Source organism: Ascaphus truei, chromosome 3 (genome assembly GCF_040206685.1).
Source record: "Ascaphus truei isolate aAscTru1 chromosome 3, aAscTru1.hap1, whole genome shotgun sequence".
Classification (NCBI taxonomy): Eukaryota; Metazoa; Chordata; class Amphibia; order Anura; family Ascaphidae; genus Ascaphus; species Ascaphus truei.
The window spans coordinates 347,221,051-347,240,656 of NC_134485.1; the positions used below are offsets into that span (position 1 = coordinate 347,221,051).

Below are 19,606 nucleotides of genomic sequence, written 5' to 3' on the forward strand. Positions count from 1 at the left end.
ATGGAAAGTGCACTAAAAAGCTTATTTGTCTCACTTAATGTCCACAATGCTTGTTCTCTGTTTTCCCAAGTCAAGTTAAAAGCGAACAGCACTACGAAAAAATGGATACACACAAAATCTGATACAACTCTTAAGACACTTTATTAAAAAATGCATTTGGGTTTACAAATGAGTTATAAACTACATTAATTGTAATCTTTGTACAAAAGGGAAAAAGCCTCATTAAAATGTTTCCAACATTATTACATCAGCGATAAAAATAAAAGATCAAAAAGTACATTACAAGATAAAACAGCTTATTAAAGATGTATAATTCAGTTATTGCCAGTGTTATAAAGGAGGAGGATGAGGCACTGATTAATGTTCCCAGAGATTGTTGTAGAGGAGAGGGCTTGAAATATCCACACCATCCCCCCAAGCATTTCGTTTAGAGGCAGAATGACAAGCTGGAAGAGAGGTATCTGTATCCCCCCCACACTGGCAGAGGTCAGCATTTCCACAATGTTTGCACTCTTCACTAAAACAATGAAGAAGCTAAGACAGATGCATCAGAATAACTGGCCGGGAAATTTCATCACATAAGCTCTTTGGAGGAATTAGTTGTAGTAGTAAAGGGGTTACGATAGAACAGAGCAACAAGAAAATTAATAGGATATATACACATCTCCACGACCAGCAGCATAAAACAGTCTACAAATTCATCATTGGGTACAAACAGGAAAAAAAAAAAATACATCAAAACCCCTTCACCGAAGAGCCATTTGTTGCATACTGCAAGTTTGGTTAGTTACACAATTCAGCTCTCAATTGGAATAGCTATACAAGCTCCGCAATCCCAGGGCGCCCAGGCTGCTAGTAGTTCACATACAAATTTGTCATGAACAAAGCACTCCGATGTTAAGTCCTGTGCAACAGACTTCCTGAAACGGACAAACTCCCGACAGTCCAGGCAATTTCACACGAGGAGAATAGATGCTGCTTTAATTCATTATGTCCCCACTCTTCGCATTAGAAATATCAGATCATACTATTTGTGCCAAAATGGTAAGATGCATTCAAAGCAGCTACAGAAAATGACATGAATGCAGCTTAGTTTAGTTTAATGTATATAGCCTTCTCACAGAACTTGCCATCTTTATTTTCCAAGAGTTACATTTAAAATGGCAAGGACAAATATATAGCTTTCAAACCCCATCACCACAACAAACTTGGAAGCATGGAACCTTTCTTTCTCATTTCCTCCGCTTATAAAGGATTATGCAAACCCAAACAAACGTGATCGGAAGTGTGCGGAGGCAGAAACATTGATAACCACTTAAAAAAATAATAATTCTGCCACTTAAGATTAAAGCAGATATCACAATTTTAGAAACAAAAAAAACCCATAACTAGAAAAGGAAGATGTGCTGGGTAAGAACGGCTGTTTTGCTGGCATCTGTGGGGGAAAATAAATCTTTTCTTGAAGCAATTAACCATTATTACCCTCAGGCGTGGAATGTCCATCCAGTCCTGAAGGGAATGAATACTTGGCGACACCCCAATAATTTCACACTTTCACGTGATTGGAGATGCGTCCAGAACTGGATTTTTCAAAGGGTACCACTGTAAGGGGCTCACAGGATTTGGAGAGGAGTAGGGCTAGCAAGGTGCATATAGAGCCTACTTGTAGAAAGCATCCACAACTAAACCTTCTATTGTTCCCGACACAAATAGGCTATGAGGACACCAGAAAAGAACACTACATAAAAACGCAGACAAACCCAACTCAAGATTGCCAACCTCAAGTGGTAGAAGCCAGCATCTGTATCCAGGAAGGGAGGCCATGGTAAAATATAAAGAAGGCCATCATCCCAAAATGTAACCAGCAAGACGAGTGAATTCATGAACCAGCTTAATAATGCTCATGGCAACGGGGAGATCAGAACCTGATGGTTCCTGACCACTTCGATTTTCAAACTTCTTTTTATTTATAAACCGATAAAGTCATGATTTCCAACCCAGTGTGCTTGTGCAGTTTGAAACTACAAAACAAATCTGTGAAAAGCTCCCAGTGGGGAGATGTCAGTGACAAAGCATTTAGCTTCCTAGTGAAATCAGCTCCTGCACTGAATGAAACAAACCACTTGAAGCCCATGTAATGGAACAGCGGTTTATTAAGAATTGACACATATAAATATTACAGAATGAATGGTCAGTAAGTTCAATAAAAAGGCAGTTTGTAATTGTGTGACCCCAAATTGTGTGAAGAAAAGTGGGATTCTTCACTCCAAGCGACACCAGCTGAGACAGACTTTACCTGTTTTAGTTTTAAAAGATGTTAGCGGTGTGTATCTGCTATTTTAATGCATAGCTTTTCTAATCTGTAGCCCCCCACACCCAACCAATTGCATTTCAACAATGCTTTGCAGCTCTTTGCAAAAGTATTTAAACGAAAAGAACAGTGATCGGTTGCAGTCTGTACCAGTTATCCAATTATTAGAATTCCTAAGAACACAGAAAAGCACCTGCTCGTTGTGGCTCAGAACTCCTACAGAGAAGGCACAAAGAAAGTCAAGGGAATAAAAATGTGGGACAAATTTGGTACGAACACGATTACGGAGTTTCCCTAGACGTGTACAATCACCCATTACATCTGGAAGAATTATCATAACAGCTAACAAAATGAGTTTTCCCTCAAACACTGACTACATCATTGCTAATGTGAAAGCGACAGACTGATTTGATACTTGCAAGCCATCGATACCCTATTCCAAAGCATTTCCTAATTATAACAGTAACCCACTCTATCATGCCTAACCAGGACACAGAATGCAAAATACCCTGTGTCAACTACGGTTTGTGGGTAGCAAAACTGTATAAAAAATACATTTCATTTCTCTGCTTATGTATATGCTATGCATGTATATATAAAAATAAGTGGAAAAAATCCCACCGAATGCAATTGTTCAAAATAAGATATATGCTATTTACAGGAGCAATTTGTATAAAAGGTCCCCTTCCACTGCCAGTCACTACGATAGAGGGAGGAGAAAAATAAAGATACACCCAATAAAATGGGGGTTGATATCTAGGCCTCATCCTCCACTATCCATGCCAATGCTTGTTAACACACTATCAATGTTGGAAGCAAATGTAAGCCCTTATTCAACATGCTGTGAACTGGACTTCCCAGCAAAGGGAATAAGGGCCCTTTAGAGCAACGGTCAAATTGTGCTGCATTTGTATTTGCATTGCTGCCAACAGGAATCACGAGGCCAAGACAGAAAAGGAAGTCAGAAATATCTCTACATGAAGCTGCAAAGCAGGATAGTGTGCAGATAATGGTCTCCATAGATGGCCCATATACTGCATGCAATCTTCTACATCTAGCTGCAGTTGCCTGAATAGATTGGAGAGTGTAAAGCAGACACAAATAATTTTAAGTATGTAAAATCAGCACTATGGGTTACCTGGCGCACTCAGATTGAATAAACCCATACATCCCCATCTGTTTGAAAACTTTTTATCGCTCAATCAATATTGTTGCTAATTAATTAGAGACCCTTCCACAGCATCCAGAGTCTAAAAAAAGATTGACTCTTTCCCCGAACATTTGAGAGGCCCCAAAAGAGCTACAATATCTATTAAGACTTCTCATTGTTCCAATAAAAGATATCAAAATTGGCAAAGAAATACATTTTTTCAGGCTAATAAAACCCTACACGCATATGCACTGGAAGATTAATAATTTACAGCTCTCGCAAACTCAGCCTGCACTATTCGAGTATTTAACATGGACAAAGCCCTCCCACAGAAAAAAAGTTTGAACATCATCACTTATCAGAGAATTTATGCTCTAGATGTGTCAGGCAACAGCAGAGGTATTAAAAACACATTCCCTGCAGAACCACCTGACACTTTTGCAGGTTCTTCATCAAAGAAGCATGTAGTAAAAAAAATAAAAAAATAAAATTATAATAATTAAATAAAATGTGTTACATGTAAAACGGTCAGACTTACAGGAGTAATGAATGTCCTTGCTCAGTGGGACGGGGTAGAGGCAGAGGAATGACAAAAGCTCTACAACTGTGCTACAGAAAAAAAATATGCAATGCTTCTGAGATAAGTTATAAAATGCATTATATCACTTAAAGCAGGAAAGTCCACAGAGTAGGGAGATCAAGATAAGCCTGCGCAAAGTGACCAAAGCAACTTTTGGCCTAAGCACTTGTTAACATTATATATAGTTTTTGGCATTTGTTTTTTCTTGAATGCTTTTAAGATTTTTTTTTTAAATATAGTATAACTTGCGGAGAAAAAAAAAAAAAAAAAAAAAAAAACACGTTTTGCATTGATACCACAATTATCAAAGCATGATGGCTGTGGGTGTACCTTAATTTTTGTGTTTGGAAAATATAAGGAAAAATAGATTTATTTATATATATTTATATATAAAAGAAATAATAATAAAAAAATGATAAGTTCTGGCAAATATCAACACTACTTTCATCCCAACAGACAAGAGGTTGCGCAGTAGTAGATTGTTATAACTCATGCAATCCACCACCCGATAACAGGAGAGAATCAGAGGGGTCAGAAGGATAATATTAACCACTATGCTGCCAGTGGGACAATCAATGTTGGCTAATCTGGCTGCAAACGAGCTATGGCTCTGAAACAGAAAGTTCCCACTGAAAACACTACCGCTCTCCTAGCTCCTATTGCTGTTAAGCAGGGAGCCCAGAGAATAGCGGTACTGGGTGATTATTCAGTGCTGAGGTTAAAGAAGCGATTGCTACACAGTGGAAGAGCTCCCACAACAAGCTTGATAAGGCAAATTGGCACACCCTTCCACCTTTAGACACGAGAGCCATTTGATGCTTTCCCTCTCTTCTTGGACCCACTGTCACACTATGTACTATAGCACCACCCGCCCCATCACACACTTTCCCCATCTATTTACAGTCCTGCCTGACCATTTGCTCTCAGAAGCCATTGCCGCTAATGTTGATGGACTGCAGATCTGCCACTTGCATGACGTTGATGCCGCTGTTTGCCAGCCGGGCGATGCCCTCAGGAGTGATTGCCTCCATGGCAACCATGCTGGTGGTGATGAGGGTCTGGGGAGTGGGGGTGGAGGCAGTGCTGCCGTCAGAGCCCGCCCCAGTGTCCATGGGTACAGTTGTCATGGTGATTGTGCTGCCCTGGCCTTTCTTATTTGTGTGCGTCTTTATGTGCTTTGACAGGTGGTCGCTCCTCATGAAACGCTTCGGGCACTCTGGGCAGGCAAACTTCTTCTCGCCTGAGGCACAAAGGAGAAGGAGGGATTGGTAAACATTTGTTGGCATGGTATTCACTGGTGTAAGTGTCACCTATGTCCATGTTAGCTTGATAAGTAGGGCTGGATAAGCCCCTTAGTTTAACTGGATGTATTTTGTTGGGACTCTTGCATACCAACTACATTAAGGTTATTACATTGTTTGAATGATGTCGCGCTACAAATTCTGTACTTATTTTGGTGTGCAAATGGGCGTGCAAGCGTGTGTATACACAGTAACTACAAAGATCAATTCATCGGACAAGTTTATGATAAGGTTATGCAGTATACCGACTTACAGGAGTAGGCAAGAAAATATCCCAGTTATCTTGACGAGAGTTTTGGCAGTGAAAGGTGAAAACTCCCAAATGGCAAAAAACAAACAAAAATCAAGAGTGTATATTACATCTGACGAAATGTATCTTAAGTTTCCATAAAAGCCCTTCGAAATTAAGAAAACAGGGACAAGTTTATGTGGTTCACCTATTCAGGATTATCCAAACTAGGGACATTAACAAAATGTAGTCTAGTAAAAATGAATTTTGCCTAAAGATAAAATAAGGGTTAAGGAATAAGCAATTGTTTCCTATAACATACTGATGGAAATCAAAAAAGCTATTGGGTGATGGAAATTTATAGCCGAAGTGTATGAAAGATAGATTTAAATGTTAAAATAAGCGTGTACAAGAGTAGCACTAACACACACCTGTCACTATTCCTTAGCGGACACTCAAGCCCAGACTCACCGGTGTGTGTGCGCTTGTGCCGTTGCAGCTCGTCACTCCGTGTGAAGCGTTTCCCACAGAACACCCAGGTGCAGACAAAGGGCCGTTCGCCTGTGTGCCAGCGCAAGTGAGCGCGCAGGTGAGAGGTTTTCCCATAAACCTTCCCACAGCCTGTGATGTGACAGATGTGCTGCTTCTTTTTGCCTGGGTCTCCAGAGCTCCTGAGGAAAGATTAAAGTATAATGTAACTTGTTAGTGCTTTGTGCATTTTCAAGAGTACCCCAATTCAGTCCTTGTTTCAGGCCAGTATGGAAATGAAACGGCTAACCCCTTTAGTGCCAGAGTAGCCAGCAATGTATTGAAAAACAATTAACAGAAAAGACAATAACCTTTTAAAGTGCCAAAGAGGAATGACCAGCCATGGGGACAAATTTAATCAAATCCCGAAAGCCATTATCAAAACACGACATATGCTATGAAAATCAAACTGGGCTTGTGATACATGGCTTGAAGATCTGGCTTCAAAGTACAACACAGTTACAATACTTTAGACACACAATGCATAGTGGGAGATCATGACCGGTTGCTCTTAATCTTCAAAATCAGAGATGCGTTTCTGGCCATTGGTGCCCCCTTAGCAGTACAGTGAGCCAATAAAAATATATGCATCAGATTAAAGGTTAATAAGTAACCTTCAGGAATCCTGACGGGGGCAGATGGGTAAGAGATGAGGAGTCGGGTTGGTTTCAGACCAGTTAGCACTCAGGGTGATGTTACCTAAACCTTTTAGTCACACCTTAAGTGTGCCACTGGAGTTTCTGGATGACATACTTTGCGTACTTTCTATATAGTGTTCGGTATAATATTTGCCATTAAGATAATACAAACAGTCAGGGGTCCGTTACCTTTTAGAATTATTATAGGCTTGATATAATTTATATAATCTAAATAATATATCAAGATGAGTACTTAGTTATTGTATTTATGCAACACTGCTTGAGTAGTTTTATTAGCAGTTAAGGCAACATCAAGATGCAAATTGTTTGGAATGAATAGTTTGATTTGCAAAAAAATAAAATAATAATAAGGGGTAGTTTCATAGCATGTTTGTAGCAAACGGGTTTCTTTCTTTTTTCAGACAGACAATCACCAACATAATGTGTGACATACAAGAGCTATAGGTAAAAAGAGAAAAATATTAGCCACAAATCTGTCATACACCGTTTTTTTCTGCATGTTTGTCACTTTTCTTCATATGCACCAAGCCTTTATTGTACAGAAAAAAAGATGGCACTAAACTTCATAGGCAATAATGGTCACAGAGCTGGCACACACCTTCCTTCGCTGTCTTTGCAGTAGGGACAGGTACAGGCCTCTCTGCGCATTCTGCGTCCAGGCTGCGGCTGAGGGTCTGGGCTGGTCTCACCATCTTCCATTGTCGAGTGATCCCCTTGCAGTCCATCTCCACTGGTTGCATGAAGGCTCAGGTGGCCACTGTGGTCCCCTGTGACAGGAGATTAAAGAAAAAGATTTCTAAGGATTTGCGTGGTAGTTTTTCAAGGCCTTCTACCATAGGAATAATACTAAAGCCGGTAATACACGATCAGATGGTGCCGACAGTGTATATAGCTGAATACATATAGAACAGTGGGATAGAGAACTCTTTTCCAAAGAACTTTGTAATGTAATGGCCACAGTGTACGAACAACAGTGACCGGTTTAAATAAAATCTGGGCAAATTATGCCCCCTCCAATTTTATTTACTTATTTTTTTTTTACAATATCAACACCGTAATATCTTTTTAAAGCAGCATTTCCTCTTGCTGCTTATTTTTTAAAACAAATGCAGCATTTGCATTTACGGCAATTAAATTATCTAAGCTGTCGATTGATACGTTCAGCGACGTTTGCCGCAGACAACCTTTTGCCACTGGAATCCCTGCCGCTTCCAAGGTAAGTTTTATTACAGGTTAGGGTAGGAGGTTCATTTAAGGGTTTTATCACTGGTTAGGCCAAGGGTTTTATCACTGGTTAGGCCAAGGGTTTTATCACTGGTTAGGCCAAGGGTTTTATCACTGGTTAGGCCAAGGGTTTTTATCACTGGTTAGGCCAAGGGTTTTTATCACTGGTTAGGCCAAGGGTTTTTATCACTGGTTAGGCCAAGGGTTTTTATCACTGGTTAGGCTAAGGGTTTTATCACTGGTTAGGCTAAGGGTTTTATCACTGATTAGGCTAAGGGTTTTATCACTGATTAGGCTAAGGGTTTTATCACTGGTCAGGCTAAGGGTTTTATTACTGGTCAGGCTAAGGGTTTTATTACTGGTCAGGCTAAGGGTTTTATTACTGGTCAGGCTAAGGGTTTTATTACTGGTCAGGCTAAGGGTTTTATTACTGGTTAGGGATTTAGCGTTTAGGGTAGGGGGTTTTAGGGCAAGGGTTTTGGGTAAGGCATTTACTTACATTAGCGGCCAGTGGTCATTTAGTCATGGCGAAAAGACCGGAACCAAATGTCCTAGACCAGTGGTGCGCAGTGTGGGGAGCACGGTGCCAGATTCGCTGCGGCGGGCGCAGGGTTTACAGAGGCCCTGCGTGGTTCCCGAAGGCATTTAAATTAATGCCGGGGGAGCTGCAAGGCCGCTGTAAACGTCTCCTTACCTTGATTCAGACGGCTCCTGGTGATGCATCGCCATGGCAACGCGGCAGCAAATGACGTCACGTTGCCATGGTAATGTAATATGACACCAGGACATCTGAGTCAAGGTAAGCAGTAGGGGCGCGAGTGGGGGACGACAGCCGGCAGGGGGGCACAGGGGAAAAAGCTTGCGCTTTGCACTCCCAGACCGTGCAAATGGTCGCCTATTACTAAAGTGCAGTGCACGTTGTTGCTATAGCCAACCACGGACGTTTAATGCATAAAAAATCATTGCGAACGGACTAAAGCACAAGCTTTAAAAAATAAAAAAAAATGCAGTAAGTATGATCAAATAACTGAAGAACATAGGATATTGAACGGAAGGCTGTGGTAACTTAGTTTGTAAACTTTATGAGCAGAATTGAGGGGTTTAATTTTTTCTGGCTTCTATATTGTGTGATGAGGGTTCAACAGCAGTTTGCACTGGTAAACAATGCCCTCCTTCCCCTTATTTTCATTAGCTACGGCATGGGTGCACAAACTTTGTTTGCGCCCCCTTGTCTTCTCCCCCCGTAACTTTCTTCTGGCAGCAGCGGCATGTGACGTCACGTTGCCATTTGACCCCGTGTTGTCATGGCAACGCACCACCAGAAGCTGCCGAAGTGTAGGTAAGGCCTGGGACCTAGTAAACACTTTTGTGCTGTTGCTTGCTGCCGCTCGCTCTACCAGGAGCTTTTTGCTGTCCTGGCAGAGGAGACAGCAAGCGCGCTTGGGAGGCAGGTATCACTGTGTGTGTCACTTGGTAGCTGTGTGTGTGTGTGTGTGTGTGTGTGTGTGTGTGTGTGTGTGTGTGTGTGTGTGTGTGTGTCACTTTGAAGTGGTCTGTGTGTGTGTCACTTTGAAGTGGTCTGTGTGTGTGTGTCACTGGGGAACGTGTGTGTGTGTGTGTGTGTGTGTGTGTCACTGGGGAACGTGTGTGTGTGTTATATAATATTTAAAAAATTTTAAAAAAAAAGACATGTGAGATTAAATTATTTATTAACATAGTGCAACTTTGATACACACACACACACACACACACACACACACACACACCTCTGTGCTGGTCTGGTGGCTCTGCTATCTCAGAACACCGACACAGTAGGAAAAAAAAAAAGGCTGCAGCCCCATTGGATGGGAGCGGTCACGTGACCGCTCCTCTGCTCCCCCAAGCGGCAACATTTAAAACTCTCCTGTCTTCTGATTTTCTCAGCCTCCGCACGCATCAGCGCGCATGCGGAGGGAGAAACTATAGCCGCGCTGATTACAGATGCAGGGGCTTTGTGCATCTGTTCAGCGCGGCTCAACCCACCTATACAGAGGCCTAGCGCGCTCCCCCAGCGTCTTATTTAAATGTTGTGGGAAAGAGTAGGACCTCAACGCCTCGCCCCCTCCCCAGAAAATTGCGCACCCCACTTTGGGCTAAGGGTACAGAAAACATTTGTTTGACAAATTACTGCATTTAGAGTCCCCTGCAAAAATAAATTTATCAATTTCCAAAGGAACAAAAAAACGGTCAAATGTTTGCTTTTCGATTGGTCACAGGACGACAATTAAATTGTTAAATTATCTAACATTGCACCGTTAAATTCAGAGCTGCCACTGTTTAGGAAAGACTGGTCAAACTGTTTCTCATTATACCATTCCCTTTTTCAACAAAGCCCTCCAGAGCAAAGCTACACCTGCACACCAGGCCTCCATCAAACAGTCAAGGGCAATTCAGAAACGGCTCAAGACAAGAGGCTGAAAGCTAGGGGCGGACACACTTGGAAGTGCTCAGCAATTCCATGGGGCATGTATGTACATCTCTGGAATGAGAAGAAAAAATGACGGATGGTTATGAGACCAATGTGAGTGTTCATTTAATGTCTGCAGTGCTGGAAAGGAGATATTGAGTTACGGCTTGCATAAAAATCCATTACCCCTCAGAGAAAATCCTACGGATTGCTTCTGAGTGGCAAGCAGGGGGGCTCGAGTGACAGATGGGAACTTTGCACCTCATCTAATGGTTATGCGAGATCACTGGCAGCTATCTGTGCTCTTAAGGTCCATTTTGTACTCTTATCTCCATGCCTTTCCGAATCATACTGACACATGCCCCTGGCAGAACATCGTTCCTTGTGTCTTAGCATGCTCTGCTAATCTCATTGGGTCACTAGGATCCAGGGGCTGGTTGGCAAATTTTAGCCCGGGGCAAGCCCAACCAACTGGCCCACACACCATTCACAAACTAACGCACACCAGATACATGAACCATGGAATGAGAAAGCTCCATAAACATACAAGTGCAGAGCTGCTACCGGCACCCCCTACGAGAAGTATTTCAGGGCGCAGGGGGATCACCGGAGCTGGAATGAACACTGTTCAGCTCCAGAGACCCCATGCTTCCCAACAAGGGGAATTTTTTGGGGAGAGCATCTGCTCCTTTAAACTGTACTAGATTTGTGCAGGTGAAGAACGATAGCTTTGGCATCTCTTCTAATTGACCAAGAACATCTATATTTCTCGAAGACTGTCTGCACATCCTTCTAATAGGTTGAGCGGCCTGTCACTCACCCAGGGACAGCCAAAGAGACTGCACATCGACTGTGTAACATCTTAAGTGTCATATATGAAGAAGTGTCTGCGGAGGTGTTTTTTTTTTTTTTTACATCTAAAAGACTCACTTTTTAAGTTGCGCTTCCAAGTCCGATTTATACACCTGCTATTTCCCCTCTCCTCATATCTTCCAATACCTGGGAACTCGCCTCCTACCTCTCTGCCTGCGTCTCATCATGCTCTCCCTACTGCTTTTTCTGTTTGCCGTTTCCGCACTCCTTTGTAAATTTTTATGTTCTCTCCACCTATGCTTGTGCCTATACACTGAGCAACCATTTACATACCCCTCAATAAAAAGCACCCCCACAAATAAATCTCACCTGCTCTCATCCACGCCTCCCTTCTAATGGTGTTAACCCATCTAATACCAACCAACCTTAAAACTCACCTCTAAAAATAAGCGTCCCAATCATGCACTATCAGTCATTCCCACCAACCATTGAAGCCAAGCACTGCCATCTACAGAACTTATTCCCTCACCTGTCTCAAAGTTTCCAAACATACCGTTTAGATTGTGAGCTCTCCAGGGCAGGGATTTCCTTTACAATTGTCTGACTTTGCTGTGCTTATTGTATTATAATAATTCCCTGTACTGTATGTATTGTCTTTGTAAAGTGATGAGTACACTGTCGGCGCTATATACATACATCACACACCCTCTGTGATAGACAGCTGTCTCATTCACTCAGGAAACTGGGGGAGAGGATTTGAATGGCATTGGAGACAGCAGGGAGCGTAGGAAACAGATGAGATGGAGAGGAGGGGTGGCAAGGAGGAGGGATGTTTGCACATCAGGGAGGAGGGAGTGCAAAGAGGCGAGGAGAGACAGCATGTTGTATAGTAGTACTAGGAAACAGACAGCAAGTAGGAGGAGGAGGAAACAGATGAGAAGTCGGAGAGGAGGGAGTATAGTATGCAGAGAGGAGCAGGGCTTGGTGCAGGAGAGTAAGGACCGTTCTATACAGCATGCAGCCGTGCGTTCCTATGCGAACACGCGTGCACGTGCCGCATGCTTTCCGTGTATATAGAGCCGGGAGCTGCAGGTAAGTGTATATGTGTGTATGTGTTGTGTAAGTGTAAGGGGAGTGCAAGTAAAAAAAATTTAATTAAAAAAAAAAAAGTTTAATAATTTTTTTTGGTGTGTGCATTTATTCGCACACACGCGCGAAAAGATGAATTTCTTCATCTTCACCGCTGTCTGTCGGCTCCCCTCTCCCTGCCGTGCGCGGCACATCTATAGAAAGCTGACTAACGTCAGCCAACTAAAAATCTGCGCGCGCGCACGGCGTAGAACGTGCCTACGGTGGGGAAAAAGGGAACAAGAGACAGCAAGTTATAGGGAGGGTTTAAAAAACAGAGTAATGTTTAATTAAGACCCTTTCAGATTTCCTACAGCCACATACAGCTAGTAGTTTAATTGATTTTGTATGGACAGCTGTTAATACCTCAGTTGTTTGGTACCAACATCATACATATAAATAAAAGTTTTCAAAAGAACTCGATATGACAAATCCAGAACCAATATAGATGCTACAACTTTGTACGGCAAGCGAGTAATGGAAAGAAACTTGACATTATTCAGCTTTGTTGGCAACTCCCTGAACTATTAATTTATATTAAAATATTTATTTATTTTAGAATTTTATGACAAAAGTTTCTCATCAGTACTTGGGAGTATTAGCAATAGAGAGGGACCTCGCTCTAACCCCTTGATGGTAGAGGCGTGCTGCCTAGGGAGTGTGTCAATATGAGCGTGGGGATGTACCAAAGAAGGCACACAGAAGATCCCTTTGTAGGCGCACTGCAGACCTTTATGAAATAATGTGGTCGGGGTGAAAAAATGTGTGTATAAACTAGTTTTATTAATAAATGTGTATTAAAAACAGTATATGTTGTCTTTATTGTGTAATCATATACAGTATTAAAAATAGACGCTAGACGGTCTATGTATACTACTATGGTCACCATGTAGATCCTAGTAGCAAGGTTGTCCTGACTACTATGAACAGGTGGTTATGCTCAATGTAGTGTTGCGTGAATAATACTAGTTTGGTCGGTATGGATCTCTTAATCCCACTATATAGATATGTGATAGCTCAGATTTGTGGAGAGAGTTGATGATAAATCCACAGTGTTCACTGCCTGGTGATCTTATGTATTAATCAGGTATCACTGCGCATGCGTCATAGCTGTGCTGTTTAGGCGCGTTACTGGATACTTTCCACAGTACACGGTAGTACCGTGTACTGATTAATACATAAGATCACCAGGCAGTGAACACTGTGGATTCATCATCAACTCTCTCCACAAATCTGAGCTATCACATATCTATATAGTGGGATTAAGAGATCCATACCGACCAAACTAGTATTACTCACGCAACACTACATTGAGCATAACCACCTGTTCATAGTAGTCAGGACAACCTTGGGAGTATTAGCCTCACATCCCTCTAATTAGCAATAAAGTAATTTAGCTTAAATTTAAAAAAATAAAAAATGGGATGGGGTTCTCTCTTTATAAGGAAACACTATGCAATTAAACACCATATATTTATTATGCACTAGACCATCAATGAAGAAAACTTCTACATATCCTGCCCTTTTCATAATTTTTAGACAACAGCAACAGAAATTAGTAATAAATATTTATAAATGTGCATAGATTTGAACCTGCTTGGAGTCATCCCACTGCAGTGCCCAACAATGACAGTAGGAAGGACTTGTCAGATGTGCAGTATTGGATACATGGTAGTACTGCACACCACTACAAGCACAGAGACCCATCTAAATATATATATTTCTATCTTAAAATTCACCTTCTTTCAAATGGGTTACCTTTCTTTGATGTAATAGTAGCAGATGCTTCTTGCAAATCAATTTTATGATACACAAATATTGAAATATCTTGTGCCACAAGCAAAGGTTTAACCTGCTGTCCTATTTTTATGTGAGATGGGGCCGGGTTTGAAGCAGGGCGTTTCCAGAGCCAAACCGCATTGATTTCAGGTCTGAGGACCCCCCGCTACCCAAGATACTTACCTCCGTAGAGGGGGCTGGTATCGGTGCATATAGCAGCTTTCACAGGGCTTGGTGCGGCTATCGAAAAGGCAACGTTTAAATATCACGCGTCACCCGGGTCAATAGAAAGCCGTGACATCATCCTTTGCTGCTTCCCATCGGCCAGCATGACTGGGACATGTAATCCTGCACAGAGATACCAGCACCTCCTATAGAGGTCTGTATCTCAGGAAGCAGGGGGGTCACCGGAGCTCAAATTAATGCAGTTTAGCTCTGGAGTCAGAGATAGGACAAACTCCCCCTCCCTAAGAATTGCACTCAAAGTATGTACACAGGGAGTCACATATGTGGAACAATAGTGAATAACTTGGAGTATAAATCCATCTCTAATTGAATTATAATATATTAATGAGATAGTAATAAAGAGGCCATATAAAAAGCATATCATACGTTATAAAATTAAAATAATAAACTAATAGTATTACACGACGAAAAACATGCTACAGTGGAATTAAAATCCCCAGCGAAAAGATATATATATATATATATATATATATATATATATATATATATATATATATATATATATATATATATATATATATATATATATATATATATATATATATATATATATATATATATATATATATATATATATATATATATATATATATATATATATATATATATATATATATATATATATATATATATATATATATATATATATATATATACACACACACACACATTTTTTTTTTTTTTGAGATCTCTTCTTCCGGCTGTGTTACAATGGATAAAGAAAAAAGCCTGTTACTGTAGACCAGGTCTTTTAACACATTTATATTTAAGGGATCAGTTAATGGGCAAACCAAGGCAGTCATATCCTACGTGTGATTTTATTTTTCATTTTTAATTAATCAGTTCTGCACTAGGAGGAAATACTTGCAGCATTTGTTTTTTAAATAAATATATTTTTTAAAGACATGTTTAATGTATTCTAATGTAACAAGCATTTGTTGTTTCTATAGCAACCATTTACAAAGTCACATCCCCTTCCGAGACAGGCTCTGGCACATCCCTTTTGCACTCTCTGTGCACCAATTGTATCTAGTACCTGCCTGGTCACATGATCTACAACATAGAAATTTGCACTGTGGGTACTCTTCAGCAGCACAGAGTGATTTAGTGCTTTCAGCAGAATCTTTCCCAATCGATCACAGGAGAACGGATTGTCTGGCAACTTAGCTAATCACTTGTCAGTGTGCAGATAGTATTGATGCATATTGAATGGAAAAAAATAAAAATAAAACGGCAACTTGAACTGCTGCTTTAAGAATCCTTGTTATAGTGCAAGCTAAATGTGTGACTAACATCAGACAATTACAAGGTGGTACTTTTAGTGGGAAGCAGGCTTCTAACATATTGCACTCCCACAGCAAGTAAGAGACTACAGAAATAAAGTAAGCTTCAGCTCCTTTCAGTGAGGTTGATGCATGTACCAACACACCCCAGAGTAACTGTGAGCAAGCCCTTCACTATGGCGTTAGAAGTACATTAAGAATTAAGGAACTTCTAAATATGTAAAAAAAAAAAACATTTCAAGGAGATTTGTACACTATACAGAGAGGCCGACATGAATACACCAACACCCTCATATACCCAATGGCATGCATAGTGAAAATTGCTTTCTGTGCCACTAGAAGCCCGTTGTGCCCGCAGTGTGACGGTGTCACGTGGAGCGGAAGACTGAGTGGGAGAATCAAACCCGGAAGTTCTGTGGTGTTCTGCAGTGGAGGAATCGCCGGCGCAGCTTGACCCCCTGCTGCAGTTTCATCACTTACAGGTTTTTCACCTCCCACAACGGACATTGACTGTGCTCTATTCATATTGCCTGATTTTGGGGCTTTTCTGTAAGTCCCCATTGCATCTGTGTGTTCAATGATGTTTGCTCACTAAATCCACTTGATGTCCTTTCAATTCGTGTAGCAATTCTTTATTGTTCACTCTCCTTGTCCCTATCTTAGTTATAGGTTATGCATCATTTTATCACACAATGTTGCACTATCATCTGTGTTATGCTTTTCCCTTTATGTTCACCCTGGTGTACTGCGCTCCCTGACTTCTCGACACTGCAACTAAATATAAAGAGCCTTTGAATATTAGGCACGAAGTTGATAGGCAACTACTAAAAAAGCTTAACATATTTTTTTAAAGTATACTGCGGATATTTAACTGGTTAATTGTCGAGTGGCTGTTGACACATTTAGAGGTAGATCATGCAAATGTCCCTGTGCAGCTCTCAGAACCTGTAAAACCGGTGCCACTGCCAGATCATTACAGGCTGAGTAAAATGAAAGTCTGAACAAAGGAAACTGGTAAAAAACAAAAACCTCACAACATGTCTGCACAAACCATTAAACCGAAGCTCGCAGCCGCTTTTAACAGTTCCAGCTAAATAATCTCTACTTCAACAGCAGGGGTCGTTCAACACTCGTACTATGAAGCTCTAAATTGTGGATCATGGGATTTCCTTGGTTGCTGCAATTAAACTAAAGATAAGGAGGTCTTCAGTTCATTACAGTTACCTTCATCATTTATTTACAATAAATTCACCTGCCGGAAAGGAGCTGCAGCAAAAAAATTAAAACGAATAGACGCTTGTGTCCTTCCTGAAATTGTACATTTTGGCAATTCTCTAAAAAAGGTAGGGGCAGAGACCTCCATTTTTAAAATTTATTTATAAAAATGTTTAAACCAGGAAGCAATATGTTCATTTTGTCAAGTATATTTGCAGGGTTTATCTTGCAAAGAGGTAGGAACAAGCTAGTCTAATTAAAACATGCTCATGACTACTCTTACGGTTTTAACAGATTAACAATTTATGGATTATAATTAACAAGACACAGGAATCGTAATAGGACATTTGATCGCAGTCGTTTTGCCGCAGCCAAATGGCTACCGCCACTTTGCAGCAGACGAACCCTCCACCGCAGCCGAACTGCCGCTGGCCGCTTCTAAGGCAAGTTTAATTACTGGTTAGGGTAGGGAGTTAATTTAAGGGGTTTTAGGGTAAGGGTTTAGGGTTGGGATTTTTAGGGTAAGGCACTTACTTTAGCTGCTGGTGGCGAAGTGGCTGCACCTTCTAGCGGAGGGGTGAGTTGCGGCAAAGTACTGGCAGCTATTTGGCCATGGCGAAATGTCCTAGATTGCTCAATGCTAGCTTTTAGTACCCATAATCTCCAAAGCCTTGATCACAAACTAAAACTTTAGTTTTAGACTTTGCAACAGATTCTCAATTGTACTATAGGTAACTCATTGTGGGGTCTCAGATCTATCACAGCAAGGGTGTCTGTCTCTGATCCTCAGTGCCCCCTCCAAATGTATCTGATCTATGGTATTCTGACTTCTTCCCCACCTGTGCTCATAAAATAAAAATTGTCATGGTGTCACCCATAAGAGATAGTGACTCTATCTCTGACCGTGCAGCCTTCTATTAGCTACCATTGTAATGTGGCCCTGGAAGCCATAGTGTGTCCATATGGGGGGAAAAATAAAAAAATTTAAACGACCATCTCAGGAACATGGAACCCATGAGGGCACCCCACAGGCCAGGGGCCACAGAGTCTTGGACAAAGAAAAAAGCAATACCTAAAAGTTTACCAGTTACAGTTTTAATTTACCTCCAGAGCCCCCCCCCCCCCTTTATATGTCTGGAGCAAGAACAGGTAGATCTTATTGTACGCACGCACTACTTTCTAGATTTATCTTCATGTGCCCTGCCAAGGTCACTAGTGCGTTAACAGCCGTTTCAATGTTTCTCCCTTCCGCGCCTCCCCCCCCCCCCCCCCCATATCAACTTCCTTGCAGTTTTTCAGCAAATGAGCTCTTTATAATGTCCAATTTTGTTACTGGAGGTACCAGCGATGCATAGCTAGTACTTTATATAAATGAAAAGTCCGTAATTCAAATACAATTAAGGGAGCCGCATTACAGCAAACATTACACCAATAACATTACTTATAGCTTCTTCAGGAAAGGGAGAGTAGCATAAAATGGATTGGCATGACCGCAAGCCCTTGGGATGGTAAAATTCAATCAGAACTAATAGGTTGCTGTATTGAATTTTCGCTCGAGCTTCAAGCTGACGCCTAATGTCCGAAATTCACTTTCCCCTGACATAATTATATTGAGATCAATGAGATGTGACAGCACTGCCTGTACTATATATTTTTTTACCATATAATGAATTTCAGTCCACTTTTAAAAAAAATAATTTTTTTTATTATAGTTGAGAACAAGAATTCTGACTTACTGAAAGTATGCATAGGGGAATCACCAGTTTTATTTGTGTATGTCTTTATTTACACAATCAAAAACAAATAGACGATACCGTTCTGTGGCCAACTAAATGCTTTTATTTGTGAGAGCTTCCGAAATACACTGATCTCTTCCGGCGTTGTTACAATGGATAAAGCAAGAAAGGGTTATACTTAAAAACAGTGCATCCTGGAATCTGACTGAAGCCTATCCCTCCCCCCTGTGCAGTATGTGATTTATGACTTAAGGTGTTAAATGGTCAGAGAGTTCTCGTGTCAGGGTAGTGACCCATGAAGCTGCGGGAGAGACACTGGGGGGGGGGGGGGGGAGAGCTGGGGGGTCTTTTAAAAATGTATTGGGGCGGTGGGGGTCTTTTAAAAATTATCTTGAACCAAGAAAATTTTTCGCCTGCGGCAAAAAAAAATTCTTTCATGTGCTACGCTAAAAATATTTAAGGGGTGCCATTCTGTTTTCCAAAATATAAAAGGGTTCCACGACTAAATTTAATTGGGGAACCCTGCCCTATGCATACTTACTGTGGTTATGATGGTGCGTAGATATATCTACGCACCATCATAACCACAGACTTTATGGCACAATCATTTAACAGAATACAAAATTGAAGAAATGTATTTGATTTTTTTTAGTTGATTAGATGTGTTTTTCCAAAGGCCAGAGGGGACAGGCAATTAAAACTAAATATTTTGGCAAAGTTATTCTGCAGCCTGTCATGATATCATGAGATATTATGTATTTTAATCAATCTAGCGCTTATGGGGTTAATGTAGCAACCGTTTGATTAAAAAAAATAAAAAAAAATACAACATATTGGGTTTATGATAGGCCAAGCCTTCTTCTGGGTTTCTGTTGATCTTCAAAATAGGACTTAATTGGTGGGTTACCACTTAAAGTGCCAGATGTGTTGAATGGGGCTGATAGGGTCACAAGATAAGGCCAGTTGTTTTGCCAGAGA

General features: G+C 41.0%; 1 protein-coding gene across 1 annotated transcript in view; it reads right to left on the minus strand.

The window, feature by feature from the left end:
- Window positions 1-117: 117 nt before the first annotated feature.
- The window catches only part of SP1 (Sp1 transcription factor), a 33,742-nt gene continuing 14,253 nt past the window's right edge, over window positions 118-19,606 (minus strand). The window contains exons 4-6 of the mRNA XM_075591813.1: window positions 7,357-7,525; window positions 6,043-6,242; window positions 118-5,281 (exon numbers count right to left, since the gene is read on the minus strand). Of these exons, the coding sequence (XP_075447928.1) occupies window positions 4,965-5,281; window positions 6,043-6,242; window positions 7,357-7,525 (686 nt within the window). The 3' untranslated portion in view covers window positions 118-4,964. The remainder of the gene's footprint in view (window positions 5,282-6,042; window positions 6,243-7,356; window positions 7,526-19,606) is intronic.